Consider the following 18,334-nt stretch of genomic DNA (forward strand, 5'->3'; position numbering starts at 1 on the left):
TGCATCAGTGACCGCCTCCAATGTTTGCTTTAAGAATATCTCCACCGTAGATATGTGTGCTGTGGTTAGTCAGTCTCTGGCATGCATCTTCTTCAAGCATTATTACATCAACCGTGACTTGGTGAGTTGGGCTACATTTGAAAAGTCAGTGCTTGAAGACTCAGCTGTATAAATGCTGTGCTTTATGCATTTCTCTATCTTCTGGTGGTTGCTGCTAGGAAATCAGCTTTGTTCACTTACACTCTGTGTAGAGCTGAATGTCATCATCTTTTGATACCTACTGTGTTTAGAACTTTTGATTAGACCCATCAGTTCTTTCTTGTCTTGCCTGGAATGTGTCAACAGTATATTTTTGCACATTGCCCTAAATCCTGGTTCACGTTTATTTTGATTAATAAAGGCATCATTTACAGTGACATACATGTGTAGTTCATAGGTTCATAGGTGTGTACTAGTCTATTGGCCCTGGAGCCTTTACAAGCCTAGCCCATAGGATTACCCTGACATCATTCCACCCGACCTTAGTTTCCAGTGCCTCTGTCAAGTAGAGCCACTGGAGTGATCCCTGGAGTGAATTTTCTATTTTCCATCCACTCATCAAGATTTCTCTTGAAGCGGGCTAGTGAGGTGCTTTGTTTGACGTATATGGGAAATCTATTCCATAGCATGAGCAGTCTCTGGGTTATGAACCTGTCCCTCCAGCATGTTCTGTTGATTGTGGTAATGAGGTTGAGGTCTCTGGAGCATGTGATGAGGTGGGATTGAGATTTCTTTAGATGCAGCATTTCTAAAAGAGCTTGGTCAAACATGGCTTTATAAGTCAAGCAGAGATCACCTCTAAGTAGGCGATATGAGAATGAGAATATTTGGAGTTTTTGAGTCTGTCCATATAGGACAAGTGTTTAAGGCCTAAGATCCTCTTTGTGAGGTACTTTTGCAGCCTCTCCAGTTGTTGCAGGTGTCTAGTGAGGTACATGCTAAATGGGACATTGTACTCGATGATTGGCCTAAGGGAAGAGTAGAGGGAGACAATGACCTCTTTATTCCTGGATGGAAAACCCTTAGTAATGAGATGTGCCACATAGAAGGACTTTCTGACCACAGTGGCAGTGTGTGGTCAAAAGAGAGGTTGCTGTCAACCTGTGTTCCCAAATCTCTTATAACATCTTCTGTGTTCAGTGGACTACCATTGATGTGGTAGTTCATGGGAACTGGGTTTTTCCCAAAGGGGATGATACATTTTCTGGCATTGAGCTTAAGGCCATGGTTCTGACACCAGTCGTTGGTCTCAGTGAGGCCTTTCTGTAGGATGTCAGCATCACTTGGGGAGTTAATAATTGCTGCCAACTTGCAATCGTTTGTGAACTTTGTCAGCCAGAGTCCCTTCGTGTTGGACTGGACTTCTGAGAAGTAGATACCAAACAGGAGAGGACCTAGGACTGAACCCTGTGAGACTCCACTCGTGACTGGTCAACAGTCTGACTTGGAGTCAGCTACTTTCACACTGTGGGTTCTTTCTGTGAGCCAGTTTGCAACCCACCTAGTGATATAGGGGTTGTTGTCTAGCTTAGTGAGTTTTTCTATGATTCCTGAGTGGGGAATGGTATCAAAGGCCTTGGCCAGATTAAGGTAGGCTGTTATGAACCACCTTGCCTTCATCCACAGCTCTGGTGACGGACTCAGAGAAGTCGACCAAGTTGAGCAGGCATAATCTACCCTTCACAAAACCAAACTGTGTGGGATCCAGAGTTTGGAGATTCCCTATATCCTTGCTTATTAGGTCCATGATGATGCATTCCATAGCTTTGCACATCAGACTTGTCAGGCTTATGCGGCGATAGTTCCTAGGGTCTGTAGTCGCTCCACCTTTGTGGAGAGGGATGACTATAGTAGTGTTCCATTCGATAGGGACAAAGCCTGAGGTAAGGCTGTGATTGAACAGGGCACACAGGTGAGGTGCCAGTACACTTTGTAGTTCATATAGAACAAAGCCAGTGATATTGTCAGGTCCCATAGAAGCTGTATTCTTGGCCTTGGACAGTGCTGATTTAACCTGTGCAGCAGTAATACGAGGTGCCTGGCAATCTACTGGTATTGGGATTAGTCCTTTGGGGGGGGGGAGAGGGGAAAAGTTGGCACTGAATCTGTCGGCCAGTATATTGGCAATATCTGTTGGCTCGGTATAGCGGTACCATTATGCAGTAGCTCAGAGCAAATCTGGGTATTGCAGTGGAGGTTCTTTACATAACTATAGAAGGCCTTGTGGTTTTCTTTACTATCTGCTGCAATTCTGTTTTCATAGCTAGCTTTAGAGGATTTGATGAGGGATCTCAACTTTTTGTTGAGGCTGATAAGGGAGTTTTTCCAGTCTTGGGACTTCACCTTATTCTGCAGCAGTTTCCTCCTTCTGTTGTAGAGTTTGTTTATGGCAGGGGACCACCAGATTGGCTTCCTTTTTTTGGAGGAGTGTGTCTTGGTTCTGTTGGGTATGGTGAGATCCATGCATTTTTGTACATGTTCATACAGTGCATTGGTGTATGATTCGGCGGTCATGCAACTATTCGCCATTTGCATGGGTGCCATGAAGTTAGCCACCTCTGTTCTTAGAAGCCCAAAGTTAGCTTTGGAGAAGTTTTTCATGGTGGTTACGTTTGCAGGGGTGGTTTGGGGGTGAATGGGAGGAATGTGTATTTCCAAGGTGATTAGTTTGTGGTCAGATCTAACCAGGGAGGAGTTGACTTTTGGTGTAGAGCAGCATTTGCCCATGTTAGCAATGACCAGGTCAAGAATGTTGCTACCTCTAGTGGGGGTAAGAGCAAGCTGGTCCAGGGCATTGGAATTAATGAATTCCAGGAAACATTGGGCAAGTGTATTGATACATGAGTAGTTTTCACAGTTAATGGAGAGGTGGTTGAAGTTGCCCAGTATAAGTGTGTTAGGTTGGACCTTAATATTCTCCAGGGTGCTTAGGAACATGGAGTGAGTGTCTTGGGACATGGTTGGGGACCTGTACTGGTTACGACCTGAATCACTGTCTTACCCAATGTTAGCTGCACCTGAAGTATGCCTGATTCATTATATTGGGCTACCAGTTTTGAGGTGTGCGCATCCTTTATGAATATGGAAATACCACCACCTTTGGAGTTTCGGTCCAAGTTCTGGGGCCGCAAGGTGTGGAATGAGTTATAGTCTGGTAGTGTAGGGGTGCTTTCTGCTGCCTTGAACCAGGGCTCTGTTACAGCACAAATGTCGATGTTCTCCATTTTAAGGAGTGCTTTGAGCGAGTGCATTTTGAGATTTAGACTTCTAGCATTGAGCAGCATGACACTCAGATTGCATTTGTTTGTAGCTGTTACGGTGGTAATTTTGTCTTTGGAACACCGCCTAAAAAGGCACTATGTGTGGCCAGTATCCAGAAGCCCAGGGGTGACAGGTGCAGGCCATCTCTGGCAAAGCATCGAGGTCTGTCAGTCATGTCATCCCAGGCAGACATATAGTGGATCCCCTTAGAATGACACCAGAAACTTAGCCAGTTGTTGAAATCAGTCATTTTCTGATTGTACTGTGGTATCATTCTAGGTGATGGTAGGATGCTGCTCAGGGCTAGGGTCGTACCCACCTGGGCTACATAATCCGAGAGCTCCTCCATGTCTCTTTTCATGTAGTCTAGGGAGGTATGTCTCCAGTCATTCACACCCACATGTACAATGACAGAGTCATATTTGTACCTGTTGTTGAGGGACCTGAGTGCGTATGTTATATAGGTTCATAGGTAGGTACTAGGCTATTGGCCCTAGGACCTATATAAACATAGCCAAAAAGGTACCCTGGCTTTCACCACCCAAGAAAATTATTTTCCTGTGCCCCTGTCGAGCAGAGCCACAGAAGTGATCCCCGGGGTGAATTTCCTATTTCCCATCCAATCATCAAGATTTTTCTTGAAGAGTGCTAATGAGGAGCTTTGTTTGACATAGATAGGTAGTCTGTTCCAGAGTATGGGAAGTCTTTGGGACAGGAATCTATCCCTCCAGCATGTTCTATTTATTGTGGTGACAAGGTTCCTACAGCATGTAGTTCGGAGGGATTGGGATTTCTTTAAGTGGAGCACATCCAACAGCTCTGGGTTTGACATAGCTTTGTATGTTAGGCAGAGATCGTCTCTGAGTAGGTGATATGCGACGGACTAAAGCTGGAGTTTTTTGAGACGGTCTGCGTAGGGTATCTGTTTGAGGCCAGTAATCCTCTTTGTGAGGTATTTCTGTGGCCTCTCCAGTTGTTGTAGATGTCTTGTGAGGTACATACCAAAAGGGGCGCTGTACTCTATAATGGGTCTAATGAGTAATGAGTAGAGGGGAACAATGACCTCTTTTTTTCTGGATGAGAAACCTTTTGTGATGAGGTGTGCTACGTAGAAAGATTTCCTGACCACTGTGGCGATGTGATTATCAAAGGAGAACCAAGGTCTCTTATCACACTTTTGGTGTTAAGTAGACTACCACCTATGTGGTAGTTCATGGGTACAGAGTTTTTAGCAAAGGGGATGACAATGCACTTTTTGGCATTGAGCTTGAGGCCATGGCTTTAACACCAGGCATCTGTCTCAGTGATGCCCTTTTGTAGGATGCCCACATCGTTAGGAGTTTCGATTATGGCTCCCAGTTTGCAGTCATCTGCAAACTTCGTTAGCCAAAGTCCTTCTGTTTTAGCCTGTACTTCAGAGAAGTAGATACCAAACAGTAGAGGACCCAGGACTGAACCCTGTGCTACTTCACTTGTCACTGGTCTGAAGTCTGATTTGGAGACTGCTACTTTCACATTGTGGGTTCTGTCCGTGAGCCAGTTGGCAACCCATCTTGTGACATAGGGATTTATACCTAGTTTAGTGAGTTTATCTATAATTCCAGAGTGGGGGATGGTATCGAAAGCCTTGGCGAGATCTAGATAGGTTGTGTGAACCACCTTACCCTCGTCTATGGCTTTGGTGACTGCTTCAAAGAAGTCTATCAGGTTTAGGAGACATGATCTGCCTTTTACAAACCCGAACTGGGTGGGGTCCAGGGTTTAGAGATTACCAATGTCTTTGTTTGAGTTCCATGATGATACATTCCATAACCTTGCAGACCAGGCTCGTCAGGCTAATGGGGTGGTAGTTCCTGGGGTCCGTTGTGGCTCCCCCTTTGTGGAGTGGGATAACCGTCATGGTGCGCCATTCAGTGGGCACAAAGCCTGAGGTGAAGCTATGATTGAACATGGTAATTAGGTGGGGTGCCAGTTCATTCTGTAGTTTGTGTAGAACGCAGCCTGGGATATTGTCAGGTCCAAGGGATGCTGTGTTCTTGGCTTTGGAGAGTGTGTTTTTTACCTGTGCAGCCATGATTACAGGAACTTTGCATTCTTCCGGTATAGAGATGAATCTATCTGCCAGGATGTTGACAGTATCATTTGGTTCTGTATATTTAGTGCCATACGGCAGATCCTGGCACCTGACAGGCAGCTGACTGTTACTTCCTCCTTATTTAACCTACTAAGTGGGACATCAGTGTGCCTCACTATCGAGTCACCTATGACTAGTGTGCTGGGCATGCTGTTTTGCCATAGGGGCTTTGGTTGAGTGGCACATTGTTTTGGAGAGTTGTGTGTCGTGATTAGTATTGTGTTGTGGTGGTCGAGTGCACTTCTGCCTTGTAGATGTTTGGGTAGATTTTTATTGAGAGCCTCTGCGAAGGTGTGTGTGTGGTTTGTGTTTTTATGTGAAGGCAGTGCTGGTGTGTGTTCTGGAGGGTTACGTGTTCCATGTGGTGTAGACCGTCTCCTCTTGACCAGCTATTCCGGTCTTGGTTGGAGAGTGCATGGCTCCCAGTTTGGATATATAAGTGCATCTCTCGCAAGTCTGCGTGTTGGGAGGTAAAAGGAGAGGGTTGTTGGTGTACATGAGGCAGTTGCTACATTGCTTCAGGATGTCGAAGTTCACCAGGTTACAGGAGAAAGCATAGGGAACTGACCTTTAGACATGCCTGGAGGGGTGGGCATTAATAATAAGTACTGGAGCTGTTTCCTTGTAGAACGTTTAGTGCTGGTAGCACTTTTATGTGCTACAATAATTGCTACAAGAAGTCTGGTATGATAAAATGCTAGACTGATAAGCTAGTAAAAGTGCAGGAGAGGCGAGAACTAGCAGATCTAAGGGAAAAATTGAAGAGCAGACTTTGGCAGCTCTTAGAAACTTATAAACAGTCCTGGATACAGCAAATCTGTATCTGGTCTAGAGTAGAGTTACAGGAAAGGCAGGAAAAGCGCAAACGCGATCTTTTAATAAGAAAGTTGAAGGAGATGGAAAAAACTTCCCAAATGGCCAATAAACTACAATTTCTGGATCAGAAACCGCTCCTCTTGTGGTAGATAGACTACCTACCTAGTGCTTACTACTCCCACTGACAAGCTAGAAGGCACTGACACAGAGAGGCTTGAGGAGGCTCAGAAGCTTACAAACAGTCTTGGATATAGCAAATTTGTCTCTAGAGTAGACTAGTTATAGGAAAGCTTGGAAACCAGCGCAAATGCAGGCTTTTAAGCCAGAAAGTTGAAGGAGAAGGAAAAAAGTGCTCAAACAGCCAATAAACTACAATTTCTGGACCAGAAACCACTCCTCTTCAGGTAGATAGGCTACCTAGTGCTCACCACTCCCACTGATAAGCTAGAAGGCTTCCCTCAACATGGAAAGGCTTGGGGGGCTTATAAGCTTGCATATAGTCCTGGATACACCATATCTGTATCTGGACTAGACTAGTTACAGGAAAGGCGGGAAAAGTGTAAATGTGGGGTTGTGGACCAGAAAGTTGAAGGAGATGGAAAAAAACTGCCCGTACGGCCAGTAAACTACAATGTTTGGGCCAGAAACCACTCCTCTTGTGGTAGATAGGCTAACCTAGTGCTTATCACTCCCACTGACAAGCTAGAAGGCTTCCCTCTGATACAGAGAGACTTCGGGGGGGGGGGGCTCAGAAGCTTACAGACAGTCCTGGATACAGCAAATCTGTAACTAAACTAGACTAGTTACAGGAAAGGCAAGAAATGAGCGCAAACACAGGATTTTAGACCAGAAAGTTGAAAGAGATGGAAAAACTGCCCAAATGACCAATAAACTACAATTTCTGGGGCAGAAACCATTCGTGTGGTTGATCTGCCACTGATAAGCTAGAAGGCTTCCCTCCAACACAGAAAGGCTTGTGGGGGGCTCAGAAGCTTACAAACAGTCCTGGATGCAGCAAATCTGTAACTAGACTAGACTAGTTACAGGAAAGGCAGGAAACGAGCGTAGAATTATTTATTTATTTTTGCTACAGAAAAGCAGCTAAAACAGCTCTAAAAACAATTCAAGTGCAGTGCAAGCTAGCACACTTGAGTGTGTAGCAATATTAAAGCAATTTATTCAAACTGTTATTCTGAACTGAATTCAGTTATTGTTTAATTCAACCTGGACATTTAAAAAGTGCCAAAAAATATACTTATCAGCTGAGAAGCACACTCTTGTCAGAACACAAAGTAAAGTGGAAAGGGAGAAAGGAGAAACAGAAGATAATTCAAGGTTAAGGGCCTAAGTGGGTTGGCCTACTCAAATGTTCTCTCTCTGTATTAGGTAGAATTTGCTAATGACATTAGGCTGGGATAGAACTGAGCAGATGAGACTGATAGGATTGTCTGGAATCAAAATATGATCTCACTGTATTCTGTTGAGTGAGCAAATGAGTTGGATCCAGGAGGAGTGTTCAAACACAAATTTACAGGAGGGGCGGGCAATTCCAAAGCCACCAAGATTAATACCACAACAGGAACAAGGACGGAGGGTGGGAAACTAACTGCAGAGAGACAGACAGATCACAATATTCAGTGAAGCAAATAAATACAGAGTAAAATAAAATACAGTACTATCTTTAACACAATATTCAATGAAACATAAATAAACAGAAAAATAAAATGCAGTACTCTCTTATAACACTGCAAGTTTGTGCTTCTCAGCTTGTAATAAAGTTGATGTAGGTATATAACAGCTAATGAAACAGCTCAAATATTCAGCTATTAGTGACTGTCATTTCTAAATTAACAAAACCCTGAAAGCAGGCAGCAGTGCCCTACATTTTACATATGAGACATGGTGGCCTGATAACTCAACTAGATTGCTTCAGATATGTTTGCTATTTGTGCATACAAAATCTCTGACTAAAAATTGAAACCTTCCACCTAAACATGATGTCTACTGCCACAATGTCTTGCACATTGCTATACATAAGGCACAGTACTCTGATAATTGTAAATGCATAGGAATGTGCAGCTATGCTGGATCTGTGTAATGGGCTTTGCACTGCATTTCCTAGCAGTAGGGTGGGAGCCTGTCATTTTTACGAATGCCGATAGACTGAAGTAAAAGTGCTAAAATAACTACTGGCATCGGTGGGCATTTCTGTTTTTTTCTTCACTGTTGAGAGAACTTTGAATAGTTCTGTATGTAAGCTTGAAGGGGTTTGGGGATGTCCTCCTGCATATGAAGTGAAGGGGCCCCTCTGCGAACAAAAAAAAATTGCCTCCGAGGTTCACTTTTTGGAAGTGTTTTTTGTGGACTCACTTTCAAAGAAAGCGAGTTTAACCCCTCAATGTGATTACACACTAGGGGACTAGGAATTTGTAAAGTAATGTACTAATTCCATCTGAATGATGGCTTTAATTCTCCGTTCTCACCTTCTTCTCCTGGTGTACTAAAATCCTGGGATTGATGATTTTAAAAAGTTCAGAATAATTTGAAAACAACATTAGTTAGAATTTATTCCTTAAGTATATTTAATATGAATCTTTTTAGTCTGCCTGCAGATTTTATTGCTATAGTGATTTTTTAGCAGCTATAATAGGGTTTGTGTTGCTGTAAGATGGAAAAAAATGCCATTATGTTTACATAAACTTGTATCTCTGATCCTGTTTATGCAGACATTACAACATATTTATTCATGATGTGATTTTGTAGTTGTTGGTTACAGTGCATTTTTGTTCACAGTTTTATTTTCATCATAGGTAGAGCAGGAGCTAGGAAGGACCCGGCGACGGCTAGATCAGTCTGAAGGTGGACGAGATGCTCTCCATTATCAGGTATCTTGCAACTGTTCAAAGTTATTTTATTTTCATCAAATAGCTTTTGCATTTCTAGAAACAAAACTACATTTAGCTGCTAAAATTAACTTATTTTAAGATGAAAAATATATGATTGCTCATTTTTATGAGCTTGGTGGTTTGACTGTAGAGCAGTTACTTATGAAGTTACAAAGATCTTGACTTTAGAGAACCTGTGATCTCTCGTGCCAACATTAATGTTGCTGCTGTCAACTCATTCATTTCTTTTTTATTTCATTTTTGTATCGAGTCCAGTGTATGCTTGAACTACTCTGATGACCTGTACTGTACAACTGCTTTATAACCTTCTGGTCCCTTCCACCCATTACCTGAGGTAGAGAAACTGGCAGTTTTTAACACAGATGATTAAGGCTATATGCTGTTAGTGAGCTTCATCCTGTAGTCTAGGTTTGAATCTGTATCTGTTTAACTGTTGTTAAGCTCTAAGCAAGTCACTTAACCAGATAGTGCTGTGGGGTCACCCCTGCAAAGAGGCTTGAGCCTAATGGAATTACTAAGATTACAGATGAGTTAAAAAAAATTCCTGACATCATCTTGAGCAGTTCCAGTTGTTACTCATGTATCCCCCTCTCCCACATTTATCCCCCTTCATCTTTACCTTTCAACTTGCCGATGCACAGTATCCTGTATCTAACTCGTACTCCTATTTCTCTTTCAGTCTTGTCTAAAGTTTGCATGCCCAGGTGTCTAAGTCTTTACTTATTTTTAACCTTCCATTTTATTCAGTATTTTTATAACTCATAATTATAAACCTACGAGCTTGCCTGATTTCCAACCACACAATCACACACCCACACAAACTGTCACTGTCTACTTCTAGAAAGAAACTGTTTCCTGTCCATTTTACCTTTTAGGGCCCCAAACGTAAGGTATTTAATTTCTCACCACTTTCTTCTGAAGTGCATTGTCAAAGACTTCAGTTACCAAGCATCCATATGGCTACTGTTGTCTACCTCAACGGTGACCCATTCTTAGAACTGACTCCAGTTAGACTGATTAGATCTCCTCTGCTTAAAATATGGCTGTCAACTGCTATTCAGTGAATTAACTTTCAGGAACTGCATCAGTTTGTCATGCAGAATGTTTTTCTTGATGATCTGTGAAATGGAAGGCAGTCTGACAAAGTTGTAATTATCCTGATGTCTCATAGATCCTCTCGTGCAAGGAAATCACCATCTTCAATCTCTAGTCCTGTAACATCACTGTAGTTAGTGAGACAAGCAGAAAAGGTTTTTAAATGATTCACAAAGTGGCACTGAAAGTTGTTCTAATGCATTAGGAGCTGCTCATCTGGTCCTGCTGCATCATTTCTGCAGAAACCTTTGTGATATTTCTTTACAGAGGGTGGTTGTGGCAGTATAAGAGCTGTGGTTTTAGTCACTGATGTCAAATGTCTTTTGCCTTGTCTGTTTCAAACATTCTATGGCCCCATGCTTGTGGTGGGTGACTAATTCCTTTCTTGCATTACTGATTCTCTGACCCATTCTTCAAACAAAAAGCAGCTTTTTTCCTATGCTGTCTTCATTTTTTTTGCCACATTCAAACCATTCATCATTTGGCGTTTTCTACAGATGTCTACGAAAAGTAGTAAGTTTAAGAAAAGTAGGTTATTCTTTACAACATTTTTATGTTCTTTATTATGCCACCCATTAAGGATGGATGGGTGCAGGGGGGGTTTCTTAAGTATGATACAACAGTTTGCGATATCAACAGCTGTAACCTTGACCTGTCCTTCCTTTTCTTGAATATTTTCAGAATACACAATAGACTGTGGGGAAAGGCTGCAGATACATAGTTTCCTTCTCCTAAAGTATTAACATCTTACATACAGGCCTACTTTTTCTCCATCCAGCTTGAAAAGAAAACTAATAATTACTGCTGTTTTTCTGGACAAAGAATCTAGGGTAGTGACCAAATTTATAAGACTTTATACATCTCTTTTAACTCCCCATGGTGTGTTATATTTAGCATTTACTTCTGAAAAACATTTTTTAAACTTTATATTTTTATCAACCACAAAAACTTCACTACCCTGATTGTATAATACAGATTAAATACTTAAGAACTCTTGTAGTATTTACCACTTGTTTTAGGCCCAGTTATCTGTATACCTTCCCCTGTTGTTTTAATATAGCCCACTTATTTCCACTAGTATAAAAGAATACTCAATAGTGAGTTGACTAAAATACCCCACACCACCCACTCTTATGAATACTATGTAAGATGCTACAACTTTAGAATTGTATCAGTAATGCAAATGATTTTACTGAGTTTAGTGCATACGCCTTATGGTATGTATATACTGTGTAGTTATTTATTTTTTTGTTTATGTACTCATAATTTGTGGTACACATGTACTGTAATAATTTGGGCATAGTACTTCAAGATTTGTGAGTTAGACTTGTATGTACGGATAGATGAGGGGAAAATGGTAGATACCGCCTACTTGGACCTGGCTAAGGTGTTCAATAGAATATCCCACTCTGGTGTAGTTGATAAACTCAGTGAACTGGGCATAAACCCCTACATAACTGTCTGGATTGCCATCTAGCTTACAGACAAGACCCAAGAAGTTAGGATTGGTGAGACTGATCACCAGTGGGGTACATCAGCACTTTGGGCTGAGACCGCTCCAATCTGGCGTCTACTTCTCAGAGATAAAGGCTAATGTCAAGGGCCTTTGGCTGACCAAGTTTGCAGATGATTGCAAACTGGGAGTTACCATTCTCCCCATGACACAAAGATCTTACAAAAGGCTCTAACACAGATAAGTGACAGGTGTCACAATCAGAATTAAAACTAAATACAAACAAATGCATTATAGTGCTTTTTGTGAAAACTGCTACCCAAGTTCATTACTCCATTGATAAGATACTCTTAAGAGTTGACCTGGTAGTCGGGGATCTGGGAACATATGTAGAGAGTTATCTGGCCTTTGACCAATGTGTGGCCAAGAGAGTAAGAAAATTATTCTGTATCACCCAACATATAAGTGAGGGCATGGCATCCATGTCCAAGGAAGTTATAGTGCCACTTTATTTGGCCCTTATCAGACCCATTATTGAGTATAATGCACCCTTTGGCATGTATCTGACTAGACGTATGCAACAGTTGGAATGCCCACAAAGGTTCCATGCTAGAAGAATCCAAGGTATAAACACATAGGGCTTTAATGCAGTCTATATAAGCCAATCTCTATACTGAGGCTCAAACAGGTTACTGAGAGGCAATCTATTCCTGGCATACAAGGCACCCTCAGATCCAGCTCTGATGGACTTTTTGCACATCCACAAAATTAACAGCATCAGCACCACTAGATCCAAGGATTTAAATTTTGCTTGTGACATAAATAAGAGATGTTGCCGAGACAGATGTGTATCTCAGAGGATTCCCATGTTCCGGAAGAAACTTCCTGTCCATGTAAAGCAGAGTTTCTCCGTAACCCTATTTAAGCTTGACCTTTACCAAAGGATGAGAAATTGGAAATTCAGCCTGGGTGTGTCCCCCATGTCTCTGATAGTTTGGGCATTACTGTCTACCTCTAACATACTCCCCCCACATAACCTCTTGAAACTTCCTAACCACCATACCCCCTCGTAATAAACACCTATGATACATAGGGAGACAATTGGACTGTGTTACACAGCTAGGCACAGCTAAGTATATAAAGGTCCTGGTGATCATTAACCTTATCTATACTTATGAAACCTATACCTGTATGCCGACAGTATCATAACTACTTTTGCATCTTCAAGTTCTTCATAGTGTATGCATACTGAATGAAGTGTATATAATACCTCATCTTTCAGTCTCCACATCTTGGGAAGCTGCAGTATTGGTGCAGAGATTTTAAACTGTTATCTGGCAGTATACAAATGTATGTTACATAAATTGGAAAATATGGGTTCAGTTGTAGTGGTGATGAAATGTTTCATAACCCCCATCCATCAGAGTTCCTATAACTTACTAACATCTAACAAGCCTTGCTTTGATTATGTACCAAGGATATGTTACCTAAATTAGATGATAATGGGGACATTGATGATTTACACTTTTTCTCTCTCAGGATTCCAGGAATCTGACAAAAACCCAAATTGTTTTACTTTAGAAAGCATAAAAGATGTTGACTGAGAAAAAGAAGAAGCAGGATAGAATCTAACAGAGAAAGTTATATTCCTACTATTGCAGTTCTGAGTTACCCTTCTCCTTTATCAGCCTTTGTACTGTTTTGGAAGGGGAATGTCTTAGTATACCAGTAGGTGGTAACCAAATACACCGCCAGATAGATTCTATTGATAATTTACAGTGCTATTTGCTGGCTGCCCTCCTTAGTAAGCTTTCTTGTCATGTTTCATCAGAAGGCAGGTTAAGTTTATTAATTTATTGATTTTGTTTACCAGGAAATTCAGACTGGGCACAGGGCACATTTTCAGCAGAGGCCCACGGAAAAGAGCTTCACAATATATATATAAAAAAATATATAACGTGGTGAAACACAAGTACACTTTGCATAATATAGGAATACAGTTTCAAAACAGCAAAGTTTACAAAAACAGCATGGTATATAAAAAAAAAAAAAAAACAGCAAGGAATAATTTGGCTAAGTTACAGCAGCTACTTGGCAAGCTGTACATATGAAAGCAAAAAAAACAATAAACCCTGTAGATTACCTGGGATGGTGGGTAAGGATCATCTACATCTGTGGCTGCCACTTCACTGATTGCTTGCCTGTTTTTCTCTTCGAAATTGTAGGCTTTAGGTTTCTCTCGTCTTTGATTGTGGTTGCTGTGGTTCTTTTGCAGCCTCTCTGCTGGGTGCTATTTGCTTAGAAGGTTCAAAAGGCTTAAAAAGGCAGTTGTGCAGCTTTAAAAAAAGTACTTATATTCTGTGGAATAAAGAAACATGGGAGCCTCATCTTCACTAAAACAGATTTTTGTATTATATAGGCAGCTGAGTGCTGTTTAAACTAAAAGACCCAAAAGTGGTAAGTATTTATTACAAGTTAAAGAGGCATGTTAGAACAGTCTAGTCCTAAAGGTATGTCCATGATGGGGGAGGGCCATTAGGCTGGCTTTTGACAGCTCTTCCCCACCTTTGTGGAGTAAGGTTCAGAAATAATTTTTTTGGCACCAAAAAAACAAGACTTTAATTTAGCAGACTTCTGTTGTTAAAGAAAACATTACATTTCAAAAAAAAAAACATCTCCACAAACATGCTTAAGTCCATATAAAATAAATGCAGAGTATACATAGTTGTAAGAGTGAGCGAAGCTGAGTAGAATAAAGGGATATTAGATGAGCGCTTTTACTTCTTCAGTTCTGCCAAGGTCATTGCTAATAACCAAAGTATATGGTTCGCTATGTGTTTGCTATGTACAGGCGGGCCATAAATATTTGGTGCCGAGAGTAAAAAATGGGGTTTTGTTACACTCCTTTAAGAGCACAAAAATGGAGACTATGTGATTGCCATTTACGTTGGTAAGGGTATTTCTGACCCTGTGGTTTGCGGGGCACTAGGTTGGCATGCCAGATTTTTGTAACATCCTGTCTAGTAAAAAAGAGAATATTAAGTGTGATGAAGTGGAATTTGAAAAGACTGAATTTGAAAAACAGTATGATATAAAAATGACCCCAAAGTAAAGACGGTTATGGAAGACTCAGAAGAAATAATGCTCATGGTCTTCTGAAGTGGCTATGGGTATTAGATAATTTAAAACCATGTTTTTTAAAAGAAGTTTGCCAAAAGTTTCAAATAAAGGCAGGACTAGAGTACCAGGGCAATGGTCGATGTACCCCCTGCGGACAGTAGGGTAGGTTGAAGGGTGGTGGATATTAAGTGAACCCCAGGAGAGTTGGTGTTTAAAAAACAATTCTGAAAAATATAAATAAAAGTGATTATCAGAATAATATGTGTCTGGGTGCTAATGGAAGATGCATGGTCTCTGGAATGCAGTTATACATAGGCCTATAAATTAAGCTGCTTGAGCTGGTAATGGAGCCTTAAATGGGGACTAGAGGTTTTGTCGAGGAGGAAACATGTTGTAGAATAGTGTGTGTGTGTTATACCTTTAAGAAGTGTTTCAAGGAGAGCATGTGCATATAAATAGCAAGCACGTTAGTTTCAGAGCCATTTTGAGAGTGCAGCCAGAAAGTGAGCATGTATGAGTGTAATAGCTAGTTTGTTTACAAGTTTATGTAAGTTAAAGTTAAGCCTCAATCCTGATGTGTTTTACCTAACAAAGCTGCTTGAACAGAACCCACGAATGCTTGTCTGTTTTATCCTGACTGGACGAGCAACATGGTGTCAGAATAAGGATTCCAGAGACTGGTTTTCAGAGCTATGAGGTGAAGAGTTAACAGTGAAAGTAAACTAAGAGAACCGAGTACAAAAAAGGTCTGGAAATGAACTAAAGATATTGAAAACTTGCACAAACTATTTATTTATTAAAAAGATAAAACAGAGCATTACTAGGGAACAAAATGCATTATTAAACAAGCGAGAGGCACGGAAAAATTTATTAATTAAACGAGATGTTTAAAATTAAGATATTCGATAAAACAGTTATCAGAAAAGCACATAAGGGGTTCAGAATTGCCTCGAAATTGCAAACTGAGCATGTTTAGAGTAAAACGAGCATAAGAAAAGTATAATGGGCATGAAAAAAAAATTTTAACAAGCAAAACAAATATAATAAAGGGCGAAAAGGGCACATTAAGCATAAATAAAGCAAGTGACTGCATGTTTTTGGCAAAGTACTGTTTTTTGGCATGAACTACTGTTTTACATTGATTGGAACTATTAAGGGCATAACTAGAATTATTCAAAGTATCTCAAAGTTTGTAAAAGGGGGTCTATATTATATTGTCAATGGCATTACAGTGGATGCCGTTTCGATGACACATAAAAAGCAAAATTCAAAAACGTCAAAACCCTAGGTCACTGATTTTTTTCCTAGAGAAAAAAATCGGTAGACCAACAATACACAGCACACCAGTTAAAACATTTCAAAGTGGGGGGCTTCGCTGTTTTTGAATTTCGGTCTTTGTGTTGTCGAAATGGCATTCGCTGTAATTCTGTTTTGACAATGTAATATAGACCCGTGTAAAAGTGCTTACAGTGTGTGCTTATTAATGTGCATTTATTCTGAAGAGTTTATTGTGTGCAAAGTGCAACTGTCTCGTAAAGTGCAGTCAAAATACAGCCATTTCAAAAAGTTTCTTGTGCTGAGTTTGTCTATTTGCATAGTGTTGCCATTACAGAGTGTTTCTTGCACTGTACAGAGTTATTTTGCAAAGTACAACCATTTTGGGAACGTTGCAGTGTGCTGTGTACTGTTTATTCGCAAAGTGCAATTACTTCGAAATGTTTTTTACTCTGAATTTTTCTGCCCAGTTTATTCACACAGTGCAGTTATTTTGCAATGTTTCTTACACTGATAAGAGGTGATTTCTTACAGTGCAGTCATTTCAAGAATATTCTTGTGCCCAGGAGATGTATTTCACAAAGTTCAGTTATACAGAGGCTTGTTGTGCTACTGAGCATAGTTACAAATACTTGCATAAATTTCTGGCATATGTATATATATATGTGTGTGTGTTCGTGCATCCTTGCAAGAACCCTCACTGGTATGGGTTAATATGGCAGATGGATTTCGCAAGCCATTACCACTTGTATTTGCTCAGAATATTGAAGAGAATTAGAGAATATTTGAGCAAGAGTATGATATTTTTATACAAGCAGCTTATTCTGACAAAGATACACACACCAGGGCATTCATTTTGCTAAACCTAGCTGGGTCAGAGCCCATTGAAAGAGAGCGTTCGTTTGTGTATGCACCAACAGTATATGAGGGAGAAGGTGAAAGCCGTCATATTGTTGTACAGGCTGAATCAAGGGAAGACCCCAAGTATTTGAAATGCAAATTCAGGGAAATGTGTAACCCCCAGACATATGTTACATTAGAGAAGCATTTGTTTTACACAAGATCAAAAACTAGGTGAAACGTTTGCAGCTTGTATTACTGACCTTGGAAACAAAGCTAAAACTTATAGGTTTGGTGATTTAAAGGATGAGTTAATAAAGGACAGGCTTGTGTGTGGGATTAATAGTGCTGCAGTGAGAAAGATTTTGCTTTGTGACAGTGATTTAATGATGAGCAAAGCTATTGAGATTTGTCAAATCCATTAAGTTACAGAAAGGCACACAGGTATGCTTGCAAGTGATAAGAGCATGATTTCAGCAGGCTTTAGAGCAAATGTAGATAGCGTGCAACACGTGGCTAGCAGAAGCAGGCATAAGAACATGGCACTTGCTACCCCTGCAGGCTCCCCAGGTAAAACCTGTAGTTTTCCAACAAGTTCTAAGAAAAGGACATGCTCAGTGCAGTACAAGGGTGAGTCAGCAAAACCCAAATTCAGCTTTATTGTTGACTGCCACAATTGTGGTACCGATCATGAGTCTAAGAGAGAAAGATGCGTAGCATTTGGTCAGAAATGCCACAAGTGTAAAAAAATGGAACCATTTTCAAATGTTTTGCAAATCAAGTAAACCTCACAGAGTTATAAAGAAATGTCACTTAGAAAATCAAGTTAATCATACAGAGAGCTGCAACTCTGCTTTCTATGTAGATGGTGTGTCAGTAATTGGTGAAAGGGTTGATGCAGTAGATTTGTTGGCAAAGAAGGAAGTGTTTTGTACTGTCCAGATCAATGGTAAATCCACCAAGCTCAAAGTAGATGCTGGTTCAAAGTGTAATGTTATGTCAGCAGACGCATTTGCTAAGGTGAGAGCTGGTGAGCAACTTAATGTGGCCATTTGTGCGAACCTTGTTACTTATGGAGGTGAAGAGATTCAGACCAAAGGGCTCAGTACTGCTTTCATGTTATTTGACCAGGAGCTGTTGCAGCTTGCTATTTTATGTAGTCCGAAGACCTGTGCAATCATTATTGGGTCTCAGAGACAGTTTGAGAATGAATCTGCTTTCCTTTACCAAAGAAGTTCATCATATTACCACATCTCCTAGTTCCAATTTTACTGAAGCTGTTTTCTCAGAGTATGCTGATGTTTTCGATGACAAGTTAGGCAAACTTCCAGTTGTGTATTCTGTGAAGCTAGATCCAGAGGTCAGTCCAGTAGTCTGACCAGCAAGTAAAGTTCT

General features: G+C 40.7%; 1 protein-coding gene across 1 annotated transcript in view; it reads left to right on the forward strand.

Annotated features, from left to right (window-relative positions):
* The window catches only part of CEP128 (centrosomal protein 128), a 2,208,485-nt gene that overhangs the window by 545,651 nt on the left and 1,644,500 nt on the right, over nt 1–18,334 (forward strand). The window contains exon 11 of the mRNA XM_044074035.1: nt 9,061–9,135. Coding sequence (XP_043929970.1) covers nt 9,061–9,135 — 75 coding nt within the window. The remainder of the gene's footprint in view (nt 1–9,060; nt 9,136–18,334) is intronic.

This window comes from Protopterus annectens, chromosome 6.part0 (genome assembly GCF_019279795.1).
Source record: "Protopterus annectens isolate FY-2018-M chromosome 6.part0, PAN1.0, whole genome shotgun sequence".
Lineage (NCBI taxonomy): Eukaryota > Metazoa > Chordata > Ceratodontiformes > Protopteridae > Protopterus > Protopterus annectens.